Genomic DNA, 21,632 nt, shown 5'->3' with positions numbered 1-21,632 from the left:
GTTCAGTTCAGTTTCAGTGCTGTCAGCGGACACACCCCAGGGTTTGAGAGCAGAGAATACTGCTTTTTTTGGTTATGCTGTTTGTGGAGTTGTTTAATCATCCCCTGCTGTGATCTTGGGAGATTTAATGTCTTCTTTTATTTAAACTGTGTGGCTGGAAGTCAGTTGTAGTTGTTGAGTTTCAGCTTGTGTCCTCTCTTTTTTTTATGTTCTTGTTGTGTAGCGCTTGTTGTCTTTCATTCAGTAATTTTGCTTGTTAACAGCACGTGTTTGTTTCAAAACAGTTATTACACAAACGATATGCCAGAACTCCCCAAACCACAACCGATGGCAATCTGAAAGAAGCATGTCCTTCTGGAATAACAGAGACTGGGGCAGCAGACCAGAAGGGTAGCAGCGAAGGGGTGCTCTTCTTTATAAGCAGCTTAAGAACAGCAGCAAGCCCCTTTAATGCAGTACCTGAAAAAGATTAAAGATGCAGAAAACCCACTAGATTTGACTAGTTTGCAGCAAACTAGTGACGGATCTGGTTCGAATCACAGATTCAACCTGGCCTAAAGCTTCAGAATCCATTTAAAATCTATAACAACAATATGAATCAATAAATCAACTCTTCAGTTACAGGTTTGTCGTCCTTCATTGTCATTTGCGCTCATTTTTGTTACATGTCCATGAACTGACAACCCACGTGAACGTAGACAAATTAATCCATCGCTTGCACAAGGCCAACATGTGTGTGTGTGTGTGTGAGAGAGAGAGAGAGAGAGAGAGAGAGAGAGAGAGAGAGACATGAGCTATACTTTCTGTATATCTGAGCTATAATAATAGTAACTATGCCACCCTGGGAATTACACCCAAGGAAATACACAAATGAACGTAGGTTCAGTGGCACAATGAAAAGACAAAACATGTTATCTGACTTAAGTTGGATTAAAAATGATTTTACAATAAATAAATAAATTGTTAAAAGTCAATCTTAATGCTTTATAGAATATGTTACTGTTGTTGTTTTTTTTGGTCTGTTATTTTAAAACCGCAAGTTTGCTTCTATAGGGTGGAGTATACATGAAACAGAAAGTGAAAGTTGAGAAGCTTCTCATCGCAGAATCTCACCATTTCAGCACGGAAGGAAAATCAGATCAGATCAACATTTAAGGTCTTTAAATAGAAACACTTAAACAATGTCACTTTTATATCATGTTTATATCCGAATCTAATGACAAAAGCTTCAACTCCTCAACAAAAAGATAAACGGAAGAAAGAGCTTTGAAAAAAACACTGAAGGTGAGTGAAATCAGCATCAGGCTAAAACCAGTGCTACGCATTTACAGTGTTACCATTAACCAAATATCTGTCAGTTTCTCTCTCTTCTCTCTATCTCTCTGTAGATAGATAGATAATTTGAAATCTTTATCCTTGAACATGAATAAACTGATATTAAATGGATAAACATTAGGCTACATGAATATAGAAAAAATCAATAGAAAAAAAAAATCATTAAATAATGTCAGTGCTGCATTCAGATAATATATAAATGTCATTTATTATTAATTATATATAAATGACAGACCCTAAAAGGGTCTAGAACTGTCCTGGTACAAACTTATCTTTATTCTTCTTCATTCCCTTTTAATACATTATGTGCAAGTTCACATTTACTGTAACCTCACTAACTCATATTTTTCTCATCTGATTGTCTTTAGCATGGACTCAGTGGGAGTGAATCTGATAAACACAGCAGCTCTGGGAAGACCCTTCCAGCTCGGCATGCTGTATGACTGCAGAAAAGACGAGTTAATAGCAGGTACTAAAACAGCCTTTACAGAGAGATATAAAGAAAATAATAACACTTCCATTTATTTAATACAAGTGAATAATCTAATTTAAAAAAAAAATCAAAACTAATAACCCATAAAAGACACTTTGAAGTGGAGAAGGAATATGTCAAAACTGTGAGTATGAAAAAGTCAGTGTGAAGGAAAATATCCCCATCTAGCGGTGAACGTGTGCAATTGGAATAAAAAATGTATTTATACACTCCCCCACAGGAATCAGATTCTGGAATAAAGGACAGCTGGAGCAGAATACTTGCTCTCGTCCCCAGATTAATACAGATTTCAGTGTCACAGCTTCAGACTCCATCAAGGACAAATCTAACTTACTAAATATTGAAGGTGGACTGAACCTGAGTGTCTTAGGTGGACTCGTCCAGGTTAGTGGAGCAGCAAAGTATCTCAAAGACACCAAGACGTCTTTCATACAGCAGAGACTGACGCTACATTATCATTCAACCTGCGAGTTTAAAGAACTGACTGTCAATCAGCTGCCTTCTGAAAATATTCCTGATGATGATAATGACATAGCCACACATGTAGTAACAGGAATACTGTACGGAGCAGATGCCTGCTTTGTGTTTGACAGACAAGTTTCTTCAGATGAGGACAAAAGCACAGTAAAAGGAGAAGTAAAAGTGGCTCTAGAGAAACTGCTGGGTGTCATTTCACTAGATGCAAACGTTGACCTGAACATGAATGACAAAGAGAAAACTGCAGTCAAAGACTTCACTTGTACATTTTATGGTGACTTCCAGCTGCCGTCTAACCCGACCACTTTTGAAGATGCGATGAAGGTTTTTGCTGATCTTCCGAAACTGCTGAAAGAAAACCAAGAGCTGGCGGTTCCTCTGAGAGTTTGGCTTTATCCTCTGGACAAACTTCACTCAAGAGCTTCAAAACTTCAGAAAGACATCAGCATGAATCTAATCCAAGAAACTGAATCAGTGGTTGAGAGTTTAAATACAGCCGAGATGAAATGCAGTGATCTTCTGGAAGACTCTCCTGCTGTGACTTTTGCTGCATTTCATGATAAAATTCTGCAAATGAAGCAAAACTGCTACAAGTACAAGTTGAGACTCATGAAGAAGCTCGGCTCTCTGCTGCCAAACATCCGCGGAGACGTGATGAAGGAAACAGCATTGAATGATCTTCTACAAGAACATGAAGAATCTCCATTCAATGGAAGTGACCTCACAGAATGGCTGAAAGAGAGAGAAAGAGAGTCTGAGATCATTAAAACAGTCCTCAGACAGCTGAAGGATGCACAGGTGGAAAACAACATAGATGTCATTTTGATGGATCTGGAGGTTGGAAATCTGGTCAGTTACACATTCACGTCGTTGAACTGCTCAGACATGATCCTTCCTAAACAAAAGGTCTATCTGAGTTCTTCAACAAAAGAAAATGTAGAGATAAGCCCTGATTTCAAGCAAAAGTCTTGGCTCACTGCTGAGATCCAGAAGACCATGAGGAGAAACTTGCAGATATTTAAGAACCTGATGAATTCAAAGGACTGTAAACCAGCAAAGTTTATTGTGTCCTCAAAGGAAATTGTGAATAATCCTGGTTCCTGCATTCTTCTGTATGAAAGTGAATGTGATGAAGCTGTTTGCTTTACTCCTCCATCCAAACCAGTCTGTCCAATCACTGAAGAGGTCAAAGGTCAGAGTGTGATTCTGAAGGTGGTTCCTTCATCATGTCCTGCGACAGTGGAGCTCAGATTACTGTATAAAGCAAAGCAGGACACAGTCTGGACATCTGAACCTGTGCTGAAGGATCAAGACACAGTTACTCTGACTGATCTGAGAGAAGAAACTGAGTATGAGATCAGATGTGCTGCTGCGGGGAAACTCAACTACACCACAGAGAGTGACGTGATCACGGTCAAGACGGGGGTATGAAGAAATGCATTTATTAAATAACTGGAAACATATGCAGCTTTATTAGAGAGTGTCTCGAGTACTTTATACTTAACTTCTCTTATTGTTAGATTCAGGACAGTTTTGATCAGTATCAAATGTGTTTTCAGAGAAATATGAGGAGCAGTGCAGGTGAGTCATATACTTTTTGCTTACCTGATATTTAATCACATTTTAAGTCTACACCTGCTAAATGCCATAAATACAGTATGTGTAATAGACAGGAAGAGTTCATGTGTTATATTTATGTCATGATCATGGTAAAGGGTAACAGGATTACGTGGGAATGGGAATATCAGTCACCTGTTCAACGATAGATACAAGGGAGGGGCGGTGAAAACTATATAATGCCAATGAAATATCAGTCTGTGCAATAAAAGAAACGTAGTAGAAAGTACTTTCTGCCTTCCCGGATAGCATGCGGATGTGGGCCACTTAAGGCAATATATAATAACCCATACAAATACAACTCATTATATACACTACACACTTTAAAAGAGGCAGACATGTAGATGTTTGTGAAGGGGTTTTGGAGGGATGATCATTTTAAAGTCATACCCTATTTATTGCATCAAAATTTGTTAATACTTTACTATAGTTTAGAGTGGATCATTTTATCAGTTGTTAATTATTCATACAACAATGCATATTACTATTATAGTTTTTATTAATAACAATTGCTATATACGTGATAACTTTGTCTAGTGCTCTTATGAATGTTTCTAGCAAGATTTGTGAAAATGTAACTACTATACTGAATGAAATAGCATAGACTTAATTCATGGCTAGTGTTTGCGTATTTCATTTCATTCAGTAACCTACTTGCTCTACAAATCTGTGCACTAGTTTTAAATGCTACTGTTTTGACAGCGTTGATAGTGTTTCTGACAGATAATATTGATATAATATAGAATGATATTTTTATTTATTTATTTATTGCGTTTTGCTTGTGCAAAACCTGGATCAGGATGATTTTACCAAGTAGGACACATTTCTTGAACTTATTTGAACATTTAGGGAGGACATTTTACAATTTCTTTTGACAATATGTTGAGCATTGTTGATGCATAACTCACTTAAGGCTTAGTGTGGCCAAAATAATGTATATTTATGGTTTATTTGGTTCATTATTAGCTCAAATGTGGCTGTGCAGTGGCCTGCTTGTGGACCACTGCCAAAATGCCACCATTCCATGCAGCATGTGGGTCACATGAGGAATATGGGGAAGACCAGGGTTAGAATGAAAATCAACTGTGGCCCACATTACGGCCAGTTTTGGTTTATTTGCTTGGCTTACATGCACAATACTTAGACTTACTTTAGGCCCAAATCTGACAAACAGGACCGGACTGCCCAAATGCCACCCAGTCAGCAAATTTCCTTTGGCCCAGATCTGGCCCATATCAACAGCTAAAGTGTGGCCCAGATTAGTACGTATGCCCCGGCCCAGAACTTGTCCACATCTTTTTTAGCCAGAACTGAACAAAAATAGTGCCATAACCCAACCCAAAATGAGCCAAATCATGAAAACAGATGTGGCTGATATATGGATTATATATATTTTGTATGGTATTCTTATATGGCTGAGTTCTGTAAAGGGCTGACGGCCCACATGTGGCTGATACACCAAAAGCCATTATTTAACCATATTTACACCACACCTATTATTTTATTTAAAATACCCATTACACAGTAAATCTTAAACACATCTTAAACACAAACATTGATTCAGTAATTTTTTTTGTTTATAATAGAATTTTAATGATAGAAGTACAGTACAGAACATAACAGAAGTGTGCTATTTTGTAAATGTCAAATGAGTGAATAAATGTACAATAATTGATACTTTCAGTAAGTCTCGCCAGTGTCTCACTCACAGTCTGTCAGGAAGAAGGAGAGAAAAAAGAACATCAGTATATCATAATTAGTATCATACATTAGATTATTTGCCTATTAAGACGAGTACATATTATTAATGACTGTAAATCAGCTCTGCACACATTCTCTTTTTCTGCCACCCAAGACATGAGTGCTGCTGTGTAGCCCGTTTTAAATGAAGAAAACTTTAGCTACTCTAATAACAGACTATTGTTTTAGACATAATACTATATTACATTAGGGGTGTAATGGTACACAAAAATGATGCTTCAGTACCTCAGTTTGATACATTTTAGAGCAGGGAAAAAACATAAAATTGCTTTTTTATTTTTATTAAAGAGTGGTTTACTGAGCAATTTGTGGCTCTGTCTTTAAATAAATTCAATTATAATTACAATTTTCTTAAGGACAAAAAAAATCTATCTCAGCTAATGCTATAAAATAGGGAGCCCTATTACTTGAACATTACAAAAATATTAAAGGCTACAATTAACAACAGAGCCCAAACTATTAAATTAAATTTCTGTTTATTTTAGATGCAATCATCAACACTCAAAAAAAAAGTATGCAAAGATGTAAATTGCAGTTTTTACAAAATGTAAACTAATTATAGAAATGTTTCCTTGTTTTTATGACAGAGTTAAAACGTACACTAATTAAGACATCACTAACAGGTTAAATAAATATATAATGAATATAGGCTAATAGAGGGCAAATATTTAGCAAAATGGTGTTATCCAGAGTTCTTTATTTTCAAGCAAAGTGATGAGCTGTGAACACTGAATGACTTGCCTGAGGTAAGAGATGCTGCTTCGTGACATTTTGTTGACGAGCTGTTTTGTTGGCAGTTTTCTGCGGTTGCAAAACTGATTGAGAGATTACTTGAGACGAGAGATGTTGATTTGTGTTTAATTTGCATTATAACTAGTAGAAAAGAGAAAAGGATGATCACATTCCCTCTCTCTCCGCACTGCCGTTTGTACCTGAAGCGGTCTGTCACGCCACATCAAAGAGCCTCAAAACGGCATTTATCATTTACATATCCTGATTGACATAATTTTAAAAATGAGACTTTGTTTCTTATTAAGAATACAACAGAAAACTTATGCGATTATTGGACAGGAGGCAATGTATAGTAATAATGTATAGCGAAATTTTATTCACGCATAAATGGACGGTTCCGCACATGCAGTGGTTAAAACTATTGTTCGGTACACATACCAAACCAAATGAAATTTTTCTGTATGAATAAGTGTACCATTACACCCTTAGAAAAACACCAAAACTGCACTTACCTGAATAATAGTGTGTCTGAGCAAAGGCTGTTGTTGTGAGGGAGCTTCTTCATCTTCAGAGCGGGAAATAACGGATATATTTTCAAATTTTCAGTAATCCACCAATAGGAATAGCAATATCTTTATCTTATCTTATTTGCAAAGATTTAAAATAATTTCAGTTTATTTTATTTTTATTTTTCGGATTTATTTGTTTTTACAGCAATATCTGTGTCAGTTTAGAGCCAGGTTTATGCATTGGAAATCACAGGTGTAGTCAATTTTGTTTCAGTGCTCACAGGTTTTTTGTTTTGTTTTGTTTTTTTTTTAGAAAACAGAAGCAGCAAAACGATGAGAAAACACCACAGCAATGGAAAGAGCTTAAATGTTGCACAAATGATAAAGAACAATTGGAGCAAAATAATAAAAGATGGAAACAATGAAAACCTACCAATATTTAAACTCCAGCTGAAGGAAACATGGCAGAACAGTGATGGATTCTGCAGAAGAAGCACCTTTGGAAAAAACACCACAAAACCAAACAAGACCATTATGATGATCGGAGCCACAGGTTCAGGAAAAACCACTCTAATTAACAGCATGATTAACTACATTCTGGGAGTGCAATGGATAGACGACTTCCGGTTTGTGCTGATAGATGAAAGGAAGCAGAAATCCCAGGCTGAAAGTCAGACATCACAGATCACAGCATATCAGATCAATCACATGGATGGTTTCCACACTGAATATTCTCTGACTATTGTGGACACTCCAGGCTTGGGCGACACCAGAGGAATTTCACATGACCAGAAAATCATAGCACAGATTCGGGAGTTATTTTCTGCCCGAGGAGGGATCGACTGCATTGATGCCGTGTGTTTTGTAGTACAGGCTTCACTTGCCCGTCTGACACACACACAGAAATACATCTTTGATTCCATTCTTTTCATATTTGGGAAGGATATCGCTGAAAACATCCTTGTGATGGTCACTTTTGCAGACGGGAAAACACCTCCTGAGGCCATCAAAGTCTCTGAGGTGTCCTGTTCTAAAGATGAATCTGGAGAACCACTTCACTTCAAGTTCAACAACTCTGCTGTGTTTGCTAGCAATAATACATCTGCAGAGGATGATGACTCTGATTGTGAAAACTTTGATCAAATGTTCTGGAAGTTGGGATTTTCTAGCATGAAGAAATTCTTTATATCCCTCAACAAGATGGAAACCAAGAGCTTGTCTCTGACTCGGGAGGTCCTAAAAGAGCGGCAGCAGCTAGAAGTGCTTGTGGAAGGCCTCCAGCCCCAAATCAATGCTGGTCTGATAAAACTAGATGAAATCAAGAAGATAAGAGCTGCTCTGGAGCAGCACAAGGCTGAAATGGAAGCAAACAAGGATTTTGAATATGAATTAGAAGTGACTGTCCCAAAACAGATTGAAAACAAAACAGGCTACTTAACCAACTGCCAGACTTGTCACTTCACATGTCATGATAAATGCACTATTACAAACGACAGTGATAAATATAAGTGCCCTGTCATGAAAAACGGAAAGTGTACGGTCTGTCCAGGAAAGTGTGTTTGGAATGTGCACTATAATCAGAAATACAAATGGGATTATGTCACAGAAAAGAGACAGGGAACCTATCAGGATTTAAAGAAGCGATTTGAGGCTGCACATGGACAGATCATGTCAAAAGAAAAGATCTTTGAAGAGCTTGAAAAGGATCTTAAGGTTGTCCGGGATATTGTGACCCGTCTAATTGTACAATCTCAAAAGTCCTTGGAGCGGCTGCAGGAAATTGCTCTCAAACCCAATCCTCTGTCCACCCCTGACTACATTGATCTGATGATTGAGTCTGAGAAACAAGAAGCCAAGCCTGGATTTAAAGATCGCATTCAGTCTTTACTGGACCTCAGGAAGAAGGCAGAGATCCTCATTAAGGTTTCTACAAGAGACGTGCTTCCAGAGGATTTGAGACCATATACATCCCAGAAAGATGAAACTTTTGATCAAAGCACCTTCTGCAGGATGCAGGAAGGTTTAAAGAAATGGTTCAAATGAAAGAAACAAGTGTTACAATTTAAATGACAATGTCAGCATATTTAAAAGTAACAGCTTAGAGCTTTTACCCTTTATCTTTAATTTCTATAGACTTTACATTTTATTTTGTGGTAAGATGATCTATATGCATTTTTATGACACAATATGTATTCCCCAATTGTAAGTCGCTTTGGATAAAAGCATCTGCAAAATGACTAAATGTAAAATGTAAATGTAAACAATAAGAAAGGCATATGGTTTTCATGCCCATTCCATGATAAATATAATTTTTCCCAACAGTTTGTCTTATGAAAAAAAAAGAGGAAAATTGCATATAAAACTAATTAATATTATACAAGTATTGAATAAACTGAATATATATTATAAATGACCAGATAATATGAGAATCCCATGGCTTTTGTGTGATTAGGGCTTTAAAAAATAAAGCTTTTAAAGAAGTTGTTGATATTCTTGGCCGTGCCTAAACATTTCGATGTATTGTCTTCTCCAGTCTGGCAAACACAGAGATTGAGAAACCTTTGAGTCGCTGCACTGTGTAAAAAAATAAATAAATAAAAATGAAGTGTTCTCAACGAATTATTATATAGTAACTAGTTCCACAGATTTGTAGAAATTCTCTACAAATTGTAACTTGAACTGTTATTTGTTAGTTATCCCAAACTGACTGAAACTTTAAAAAGTATGTTTGCTCAACTTGTTTTATAGTTCATTCAACTAAAATGTTTTAATCAGGATTTATTACTTACCCATCATAATTAGAAATTGCTGTGGAACTAGTTACTAAATTGTATACTGAGGGTAACAAAATGAACTGTTGTCTGTCAGATACATATTAAACAAATTAAAACACATTAGCCTTTATTGTATAATCTGCATTTATAGACCATTTTTCTGTTAATAAACATTGATTAACGTTATACAAATAAAAGTGAATAAGTGTTGGACGAAATCTAAAATGATGATGTAAAATGATATACAGTGCATTGCTCTTTGTATTGTTGTAAAATACATTCATGAAAAACAAGTAATATATTAATATATATATACTGTAAAATTAAAAGACATTTCTTTTAAATGTATAGTACAGTAATGAGGCAGAAACATAGATAAGACAAACAAGAAAAGCTATTAATAATCTTTCATTGAGCAAAAGTATTATGAGACGAAAGGCTCCAATACAGAGCGGCACAAAGCACTTATGCGCATCCCGTGCAGAATGATGTAATTGAAACAACCCAGAGTCACAGCGCACAGCGCTCCGCAAGTCCGTAAAGTAAATAAAATAACTAATATAAGTAACTAATAAAGTGATTATTTTTGTTTTCTTTGCGCACAAAAAGTATTCTCATAGCTTCTTAAAATTACTGTTGAATCACTGATGACACATGGACTATTTTACAGATGTCCTTACTACATTTCTGGGTCACACTTTATATTAGGTGGCCTTAACTAATATGTTCTTACACCTAAGAATAAGTACAATGTACTTTTTGTGTTCATATTGCATTGCAAAACACTATTGCTGCTATTGAGGTGGGATACGGGTAAGGTTAGGGACAGGTTTGGTGGTATGGGTCGGTTTAAGGGTGGGTTAAGGTGTAAGGGATGATGGGTCAACAGTGTAATTATAAATGTAACTACAGAAATTAATTACAGATGTAATTACATTTAGGTATTTTTAAAAATATAAGTACAATGTAAAAACATGTACACACACAATAAGTGCATTGTACCAAATGATTAATTTAAATCTAAGTACATAGTAGTTAAGGCCACCTAATATAAAGTGGGACACAATTTCTGTGCCTTGATCGTGGTAATACCCTTGCTGTCTATGCAGGGTCAGATAATCAAAAATATCTTAATTTGTGTTCTGAAGATGAACGAAGGTCTTATGAGTTTGGAACAACATGAGGGTGAGTAATTAATGACAGAATTTTCATTTTTGGGTCAACTATCCCTTTAATACATTATTTAATGTTAACAAATGACAACTTACTGTAAAATGGTAAAGTGTTCAAGACCTACTATCTTCACAATCTGTATCATATTCTCTACTGTAGCCTACGTAAATGTGGCTGGCCTAACAGCCATGAGTAGTAATCTAGCCCTAATAATTAAGATTTTACTGAAGGATTTATCACAAATAATCACACTGGTTCTAGTAATTAACTGTTCTCTCATTCTTATCTTATAATGATTCCAGATCCTTGAATTGATTTGTATTATGTTATCAAGTTGTGTCATTTAATTTGAAAAATTAAAAACTTAGTTAGGCTACTAAAGATTTTGTAAAGACACATACCTGTGCTGACTTTCCTTCCATGGACTTTCCTTCTGCTACCTGCACACCAAAGAGAAGACTGAAAAATTATGTATTAGTTTAAACAAAATAATTCCAGTCACAGGTTACAATTAACAAGCTATACAGTACTACTTGACAGAAATGTTTCAGCATTCAGTTATTTACATGAGTTTAGAGATAAACATAAATTAAATACGACATGCATACAGTGGCGGTTCTACATTGAATTACTCCCGGGCGAGACCCCTCTGAGCGCCCATTCCCCCATTCGAGAAAAATAATTTCTTTAGGTTTTTGCTAAAAATTTTGCACAAACAGTTTTACTATAACAATATAAGTGTAAGACAAGCTTATATTTCTCAATTGCACAAATCCTTCAACATGAAAAACACAATTCTGCACAAAACAGTATAAGTTATCAGAACTTAAATAAATATACTCTATATACATAATAAACACTCTGTGTTTATTTGGCACTCGACAATCAACAGATTTCCCCAACACTGTCACTCACAACCAGAAGTCAAGACTAAACCACAAAGTGAAAATAGCAGTATTCTTTAGTGATGTTATTTACACAGTGCAAATAGCTTTAGATTCTATTTATTCTATGTTAAAATAAAATAAAAACATTATTAGAGAAAACATTACTTATTGCAAAAATAGTGGTAATTATCTGCACTTCTGCATTGTAATACATTATAAAATAGTATGCAATAACTTATTGAGTGTAATTTTTTAATTTTATTTCTAATTATTAAATGGATGCCACCTTATTGGGACAAAAGCCCTCTCTACACCTACCCTAACCCTACCCGATACTTTATGTTCAACTTTGATTATTTCCTTCATTTTTATTAAAAAATAAATGCTTTTCTGATGTGATGTTTACATTTACATTTATGCATTTAGCAGACGCTTTTATCCAAAGCGACTTACATTGCATTCAAGTTACAGTTTTTACATTTTATCAGCTCTTGCTTTCCCTGGGAATCGAACCCATGATCTCGGCGTTGCTAGCGCCATGCTCTACTATTTGAGCTACAGGAAAGCCTGTTGATGTGTTGATGTACAGGAAAGCCTGAGTTGATGTGATTTGAAATTTAAAAAGGGAGAAAAAAAGTTCGCCAAAAGGTAGATTCCAACCCTGGTCGATCGTGTCGAAAGAAGTGTAAAGCAAATTTTACCATCTGCACCACTGAATCTGACAGCTAACCGTCTTTTGCATATTTGACTATCCCAATCATACATTTGTGGGTGGAGTTAATCTAAATAGCCTCTGCCAGCAACATAGCTATTTGCACTTAAATAGACACTCCGATTTTTTATTTTTATATTCCCAACAATTAAACAGTTGCCCACATGAAAAACACTTCCGCGCCCCTGGGTGTGACTGACTTTAGCCCACTTGTCCCACTAATTTGGGAGAGGTGAACTGTCCCCGCGGCCGCACCCCCTCCCTTTCCACTTCTCACACAGCTTCTGTGCTCGGTACCTTCTCAACAAGCAGGGCGCCAATTTGCCAATTCCCCGCACAGTTATATGATAGATAATATGATAGATAATAGAAAACCGCTTAGCGTCGCAGATGATTTTTTTTTTTCCAAGTGCTTGTGCCGCCCCCCACGTGTCATGAAAAAATGCCCCGTTCGCCCATGCCTAAAACCGCCACTGCATGCATATACAGTATATATATTTTGTATTTTCTGACAGAAAAGCTAATACAAAGGTCCTCCACTGACAGTTCAAGTTCACTTGTTGTTCTTACATTCTCTACTTGATTGCAACTTTGTTTCCAATGCCGTGTCTACCGTTACAAAAGTTCGCACTGGGCAACTGATGTGAACAGGGGCACGTTCAGCTCAGCCCAACGTTTTGCTACAGTTTCCGGGTTGAACGGCAACGGGGTTTGAGATACATTTTCTCTTGTTTGGTGGGTGTGTCAAACATGTCAGCACAATCAGCAGCAAAATGTATATAAACCACGCGGTATTAAGGGCACATCAAAGACGGTACAAAATGAGCTGTTAGACTCCATGCTATCAGTGGTAAAGGATCACATTCTGGAGGAAGTAACTGCAGCTGATTTCATCGCCATTCAAGCTGACGAGACGACTGACGTTTCCACCCGCTGTCAGCTGGTGCTTGTGCTACATTTCAATGGTAACATCCAAGAGCGCTTTTTTGAGTTCTTTACCATCCAGAACGCAAACGCCGACTCCATTGCTACAGCACTTCTGGACAGTCTAAGTACCATACTACCAAATGGACAAAAAAACAAAGTAATTGCCCAAACTTATGACGGGGCTACTGTGATGAGAGGAAGCACCGATGGAGTGCAGCGTAAGATAATGGACGTCTGCAAAAATGCTCACTATGTTCACTGCTACACGCAGTTGAACCTCATCATGCAGCAGGCGACAAAGCACATCCCCAGAATCGGCACTTTTTTTCTGACCTTGGTGGATTTTCTGCCTTCTTCTCCAGGTCACCTAAGCGAATCGCCGTGCTTGACCAAGTGGTTGCGCACAGACTTCCCAGGACCTCTACAACACACTGGAACTTCCAAAGTCACGCTGTAAACACTGTGTACGAACACCAGGATGACCTTTTAAAATGTTTTGTTTTCAGATCATCAGAGACTCAGGGAACTTTGATTCCTCAACTGTCAGAGAGTCAGGGAGGTTTGTGAGGATGCTTGAAGACGAGGCTTTCTGTTTTTTCCTGGCATTGTTTCACAAGATCATGCCAAATGTAGACATGCTATTCAACCAGCTGCAGAAGAGGAACATCAACCCTGTCTACATTAAAGCAGCTGTCCAGGGATTCACAAACAACATGCAAGCAATCAGGTAAATACCCTTATTTACTAGTGGCGGATAAAGCTGTTGTTGTTAGACAGATTCGTTGTCTGTGAAATCTTAATTGCACCATGCCATTAAAGTGAATGATTGCCATAGAGCACATCATTTTTTTTAAAATTATTATTTATTAACTTTTTTTGGACCAGGGACTCAGTTCCCTTTCTGTGTGGGGACAGTGCATCATCTGCCCAGCAGCACCAGCCCAACAAGCGACCGAGGACACTGGGACCAGGAGAACAACGGAGGCTAGCTACAGAGGTAACACACACACACACACAAAAACACAGACAGAAGATGACATATAGATTATAATTATAAAGAAACAGATGGTTAAATACCAACAAGGAAAGAGAGTGAAAAGTATTATGTTTTCCCAAAAACAAAATCCATAATGTTTGAGGTTTAGTATGAGCGTTATATTGTAAATAATTATTCCATAAAATGTCAATTAATTTTTTGTTCTTAATAAGCATACTTGCAGTGACTGTAAATGTATTATTTTGTGAATATAGTATTTGCCATTCAGAATATAGAAATTCACAACACATGCCATTATCTTGCCTCTGTGGGTAAGTGGAAATAACATCTTTTAGTGACAAATAAAAGGAATTTATATCAGACCAGTCCAGTAGCATAAACCTAGCCACTCTATTAAGATATTAAGCACTAGTTTGACCAACTAGCAGTCAGCCAAACAGTAAACTTAACAGTCTGCTTTTTAATTTAACTGACTAAAAATGATAGGAACTGTAGAAGAAAATAATTACATCACTAACTTTTAAGACTAGTCTAAGAAAACTATGTAGCTGGCCTCAGTATTTAAAACGTATAGATCACAGTTATAAAACAGACGGGCCAAGTCATGTACAGTACCAAAAAAGTGCTGATCAGTCACAAGTAGCATGATGATGTTTCTGTCATCCACACAAATGGGAAAATAATTAAGTACATAATATCCGTACATGTAGCAGAAGTAGAATGTAGTGGTTTATTTATTGAAATTCTGCTGTAGACCTTGTTTTGTTTGGGAAACCAATAGCAAGTTCAAGATCAGGAGAAGGAATACTGGAGTTTAAACATTAGTAATAATATAATGTATATGTTATGTTCACTCAGAATCACTTTGATAATGTTTTACAGGTATGTGATACCATCCTGATTCATTCCAAGGAGCGGTTCTCCTTCACCCAGCACCTCATCAGTGCAACATTGCTGCATGGAGAGTTGTTTCCACAACATAGTGTGAAGTTTCCTGAATCAGCACTTGAAACAACAGTGGAGGCATACCCCATGCTGAACAAGGCTAAGCTCAAAACAGAAATGCCCCTCGATGAGAACCCTGAGTTTAGGGTTGGCAGTGGTGCAGTGCCTCTGTACCAGTTTTTCATTGAGAACAATCTTCAAAGTACTTTCACAGAGACTGTCAGTCTTCTCAAGATCATAATCACCACGCCTATGACAACAGAGTCAGAGAGGTGCTTTTCTACTTTGAAGAGGATCAAAACTTTCCTAAGAAATACAATGACCCAGGATCGCCTTGATGCTCTGGCAATGCTTTCTATTGAGAAGAAACTTGTCAGAGACATTCCTGACTTCAATAAGAAAGTCATTGAGAAGTCTGTCAATCAGAAGGAGAGAAGAGCAAAATTCCTGTACAAATAAGTAAAAAAAAACAAAAAAAACATGCAGGTTTTTTTCACCACATTGCTTTTCTTGTACATGGTTATCCTCAGATTTGTATCAGTCATGGAAGTATCCAAAATTTAACTGGTAAAATAACTGATCAGAGATGATTTAATGAATAAACAGTTAACCAGATGTTCTTTAAGTTTGTCTGCACTGCAATAAATCATATTTCTTTGATTTATTGTGAAGAATTGTTTGTGAAATTGTTTGCTGTGCCACATAGCCCCACCTCAAAAATAAAAGCCGCCACTGATCTAAATGTATTTACATATAAAGGATACAAATGTATTTAATATATGTGAAAATATTAAAAAGTGGCCAAAATCAAATATTTAAATATATTTTAATATATATTTCAAAATATATTTACATATATTGTATAAAATATATTTTCTTCTATTTGAATTTAAGATATTTAAATATATCAGAATATATTTATTAAAAATCTATTTCGATCTATGTGACTTCTGTATGGGATACACTGTTTTAACAGTAATTAACAAGATGAATGAGTGTTTATTGTGTATTTTATAAACTGGAAGTCTTATTATATGAAAGATGGAGTGGTGGCTTTACAAGTGACCACTCCACCCCTTTGAGTCAATTGAATGATGTAGCATGATGCTGTGGTTCCTAAATTTCTTTATCTTTTCAGTGTTTACCTTTATTTCTTCCCCTGTCTTTTTTTAAATCTTTGGACTCTGTTATATCCTCTTTCATTTGGAATGGTAAGCACCCTCGTCTACGCAAAGCATACCTTCAGAGGCCTAGATGCAATGGTGGTATGTCCTTACCTAATTTTAAGTTTTATTACTGGGCAGCTAACATACGAAATACACTTTATTGGTGGCATTATCACCTTTTGCCCAATAGACCGTCCTGGGTGGACATGGAAATAAATGCTTGTAAGCAAATTTCCCTTCCAGCACTTCTTGCATATAATCTACAGTCAGCCTCTTATACTTCTGTCGACTGCCCAGTGGTAAAACACTCGTTGAGGATTTGGATCCAATTCAGGAGATCATTTGGTTTTAGGGATCCCTCTCTTCTTAGCCCTGTGTTCCGTAATCATTTTTTTTCACCTTCAATGCAGGATGGTACATTCAAGAGTTGGTCTAACAAGGGGATAAAATGTTTCAAAGATTTATTTGTGAATAATGTATTCGCTTCTTTTGAGGAATTGGTATTACATTTTGGTCTTACTAAGTCAAATTTTTTTAGATTCTTGCAAGTAAGACATTACGTTAAGTCACTTTTACCAGACTTTCCACTGATGCCTCCTGAAAATCCTTTGGATAGTTTCCTTTCATGTAATGTAATAGCTAAAGGCTCAATTGCTATTATTTATAATTTAATGATGAATTTGGCATCTTCATCTCTGGATAACATTAAAAGAGCTTGGGAGGAAGACCTTGATAGACCACTCTCCGAAGACACATGGAACTGTGTTCTTAAACAGGTCCACTCATCTTCAATATGTGCTCGGCATTCGCTTATACAGTTCAAAGTAGTACACAGAGCTCATATATCCAAAGTTAAACTAGCTCAAATGTTTCCTGGTACTAATCCTGTGTGTAATAGATGTCAATGTGCTGAGGGAACGTTAATTCACATGTTTTGGACATGTCCCAAATTAGAGCATTACTGGCGATCCGTATTTCTCACCCTGTCTGCGGTCCTTCCGCACAGATTAGAGCCAGAACCTCTGGTGGCATTATTTGGAGTCGCTCCAGAGGAGATATGGTTGTCAGCATCAATGTGTAAGGTCCTTGCTTTCTCTTCCCTGATCGCACGTAGAGCAATATTATTAAAGTGGAAAGACCCCTTGCCACCCACTCACACTCAATGGATCAAAGATATGATGTCTTGTCTCAGCCTTGAAAAAATTAGGTATTCGCTAAGAGGGTCGGAAAAACAATTTTTTAAGCTGTGGCGCTCTTTTATTGACTATGTTGATAAATCTGGTTAATCGATGCCTTTACTATGGACTTTTTAAAAAAAAAATTTTTTTAATTTATTATTATTGTTATTATTATTTTTTATTATTATTATTCTTTATGTAAGTATGTATTTGATGTATTTGGTTGGAGGTTAATGTATGTGAGCATGTTTGTATGTATATTCTGTTGGATTTAACGGACAGTATGGACGCTGACCTAAGGGGTGGGGGACTGTGAATGTGATTTATGTTGTTAAAAAACAATAAAAACAAACTTTGAACCAAAAGAGTACGTACTCTACAGCCAAATCTCGTTGAGTATGAATGCGATCCGCCATGTTGACGTTATCATGTGATTTATGACGTTATAAGCGCAACAAGTTAAAAGATATGAGCGACAGGTTCTGTAAATATTTTGATGTTGATGAAATTTGCTCATTTTTGGTCTTGTAGAAGAAACAGCTGCCCTTGTGGTTGTAGTATAACCAATCAATTTTGGGTTAAGGTTTTATATATATATATATATATATATATATATTTTTTTAACTTTACTAATAAAACCCAAAGTTTAATCCTTAAAGTTTTTTTTTTTATTACGAAAAAACAAAATAGTTTCTCTTGAATATGTTATTAATCTCTTAATTTTATGTGCAAAATTGTTCATCCACACACAAAACTGTCTTAAATCTCGTTTGTTTTCCTCTTTTTTTGTTGTTGAATGTCTCTCACGTTCGATCCCTGAGGCTTACAGTATAAATAAAAACAACAAATGCAATTTTTAATGCACTGTGATTAAATGAATTTTAAAAAATTTCTGTGTATATAATCTCATGCTATGATGTACGCAAGCCCGTTATAGTTGTTTTGTTTTTTTGTCATTATGATTGTTCATTGTTAAAGATACTACCATCTTTCCCTGAGCTTGTATGTAATCATAAATTCTGCAGTAATAATACTAAAAAGAAATTAAGAGCGACAGGTGCACAAACACCTCATAGCATCAATAAATCCACAACCCTACCCAGTACAGTTTTCCTCCGTGTTTGCAATGTTTGTAATATCTGCACAGAGACGTCGATCAGCTGCTCAAAGATCTCATCTTTGGAGAAGACTGTTGATTTTACACTCAAAAAATGTAAGTATTACTACTTAGAAATTAAGTTTACCTCAGAATGCATTACTAGCCCACACCAAAAATTATGAACAATAATAAAAACAAATGCTGACCAATAATTATATTTTTTAGTAAAAATAAGCAAAATGTATTTTGTTTTGTCATATGCCATAGCTATGCACGACTACACACTAGACAAATGCAGCCAATGTGAATACATCTCAGTTTTCAAGTTAATGAAACAATTATATTTTATTTACTGACAACAACAGGAAACATGAATAAATGAGTAAAAGAATAAATAAAAGTAATCATGACAATAAATAAGTCAAGGACACATGAAACAAAGGTTTATTCAAACATATTGTTCTAACAATCATGTTTTTACAGATGGTGAACCCACATCCTACAGCATCTCAACACAGCTGAGCCAGTTCTACAGCTTTATTCTGATGAAGCAGCTGACCACCGCGTCCACCTTCACCAGTCTCTGCTGTCCATCACATCCCTCACTGCTGCAGTCAGACTGAATCTGATCATGGATGAGAAAGGGACATCGAGTCTATGATTGTCTGAGAGCACAGAGAGGATGAGGCTCCCTGTACCGCACAATCTAGATCAAGAGCAGGAGAACATGTGTGGGTCAATCTGACTACTGCTGTGTCTGCTCCAAACATTCATGTGCCTGCTCTCCATGAGAACAACTACCTGTAAAACATTTTACATCTCATGTTGTCAGCATTTCATTTCTTGCCAAATTTTATTTCATATGTTTACAATTACATGCTAATTTTTGATATAGCTTCATTACTTCTGTGGTGTAGTGAACTGGTATTCAGAAGGTTGCTGGTTCGATCTCCGCAGTCGTCACCATCAGTGTGTCCTTCAGCAACACAAAAGGTGATTTTGGTCAAGTTTGTCCTGCTGGTTTCTGTTCCTACGATATCAATCAATCGAGCCTTACTTTCAGAAGATTCATGACCTTATTTGATGATGCTTTTGAAGCTTCTGAAACTCGGGTTTCATTGACTAATGTTGTATGAACAGAAACCAGCAGGACAAGAAAAGACCAGCAGCATCCGGCCCAGATGAGGCAGTAAGGTCAGGTGCAGTGATGGAGCGTCTCATCCATGGAACTGGACCATTTTCAGGATGCTGCTGTGGATTTCTCCTTTCTCACTGCTCACACCAGTCTGTGGACATTTCAGCACAAACACAAAACAAAAGCAGCACGGTGTCATTTGATTTCTGTTTTAGAAGTAACAAACTGATTTCGTTCTTTTTCTTAATTTATATTTTTGTTTTAAGTTTTTCTTTTCACAAATGCCACTGTCACATGTTCCTCCACAAAAGCTCTGCATCAAATGCACAGAAATCAAGAATCAGAAAAGTGCTGTAATACTGCATTTATTTACATGTTGAGGTAGTTGCTGATGCGTTCCCAGCTCAAAAACAAGTGTACTTCCATAACGTACTTAAAGTGCTCTATTTTTGCGCACTAATTTTGTACTTAATATACTAAAAATGATCCTTTAGTACTTCTTAAAATAAACTTTAGATCATCTAAGTGTACTCAACTGTGCTATTTTGAGACACCATGAATATGAACTAAAATGCGCTTTTAACATACAGGCTGTTTCTCAATATGCGTTCTTGTCTGTACTTGTGTTCTTGTGGACTTGTGAAACGTCATCAGTCGTCGCCCAAGTACAGTTCAAATCCCCGGATGTGTTCTTGCTCCGCCCCTTTTATTGAAGATGCATCAACAGGTAACTTATGTGAACTTGAGGCAGCCTGATATCCCAGAATCCATTTTGCACCAACGGTCGAGCAGCAATGGCGGAGGAGAGAACGCACAACTGTAAGTTATATTTTCAAAATACTATTGTTGTTGTGTCATGAAATGTAGTTTTAAGATTTTTTGAGGCGAGAATATGGTTGTTTTAACTTTAAATCTGCAGTCAGTTTATAAAGTTAGCGCCTATTTGTAAATTTGCTCTGATGATTTCGGAGATCCAGGGGCAGTCAGCGCTCATGTAATTTACCTCATCAAGAACAGCCGTGCCTCGACAAGTTCTCCTGATCTTTGCCGATGCCTCTTACATCTCTGTAGTGGTTATATTAGATACACCAAATAAAAATTGTATCTACTGGGCTTTGGGTAAATCTACGGGACAATCTTTGGTCTCGAATCCATTATTTCTTCCCAGCAAAATTGTTTTGGCTGAGGGCAAAGTTAAGTTTCCTTACTATATATTTTTATGTAACATAAATGTTGTACTAGAGCGCTGTGTTGTACATTTGACCGAATTGTTTCTTGTGTTTATCCATTTTTTTTGTACCAGCTTCTTTTAAAATTGTTCATAAAAACTAACATTTAATCAATATTTTAATCAAGGGACTGCTGAAGAAACTTTGGCTTTAACTGAATGGCGGGCAGCCAACGAGAACTTGTTCACCAGGAGGCGCAATTCCTCCAAAAGTGGATGGGAGTGAGTATTGTTTTTTGAGTGATTGTATCTGGGAAGGTTTGGAGCCAGATATGGGCTATCTTCAAATTAAAGGGATAGGCCTAGTTCCTTCTTTCATTTTCAGAACACAAATTAAGAGACTTTTTATGAAATGAGTAGATAGAAAAGTTCGTCGAGACAAACTTTAAGTTGCCTTGAGAAAGACTGACCAGAAAGTTTGAAAAGTTTACAAAGTTTTTAAAAAGTTTAAGAAGTTTAAATAATAAATGACTCAGTGGCTCAGTCA

At 36.5% G+C, this 21,632-nt stretch overlaps 2 protein-coding genes across 2 annotated transcripts; both read left to right on the top strand.

The window, feature by feature from the left end:
* The first annotated feature begins 1,102 nt into the window (after positions 1-1,102).
* LOC131538881 (uncharacterized) lies at positions 1,103-9,239 on the top strand. The gene is made up of 5 exons (XM_058773018.1): positions 1,103-1,284; positions 1,704-1,804; positions 2,049-3,730; positions 3,865-3,886; positions 7,238-9,239. Exons 2-5 carry the CDS (start codon positions 1,705-1,707, stop codon positions 8,965-8,967), a joined length of 3,534 nt encoding a protein of 1,177 aa, XP_058629001.1. The 5' UTR covers positions 1,103-1,284; position 1,704; the 3' UTR covers positions 8,968-9,239.
* Positions 9,240-12,809: 3,570 nt separating this feature from the next.
* LOC131538884 (uncharacterized) lies at positions 12,810-16,029 on the top strand. The gene is made up of 3 exons (XM_058773020.1): positions 12,810-14,124; positions 14,283-14,394; positions 15,277-16,029. Exons 1-3 carry the CDS (start codon positions 13,889-13,891, stop codon positions 15,796-15,798), a joined length of 870 nt encoding a protein of 289 aa, XP_058629003.1. The 5' UTR covers positions 12,810-13,888; the 3' UTR covers positions 15,799-16,029.
* Positions 16,030-21,632: the final 5,603 nt, after the last annotated feature.

This window comes from Onychostoma macrolepis, chromosome 04 (assembly GCF_012432095.1).
Source record: "Onychostoma macrolepis isolate SWU-2019 chromosome 04, ASM1243209v1, whole genome shotgun sequence".
NCBI classification, from domain to species: Eukaryota; Metazoa; Chordata; class Actinopteri; order Cypriniformes; family Cyprinidae; genus Onychostoma; species Onychostoma macrolepis.
Note: the sequence above shows the minus strand (reverse complement) of the source record. Positions and strands in the feature narration are given on the sequence as shown.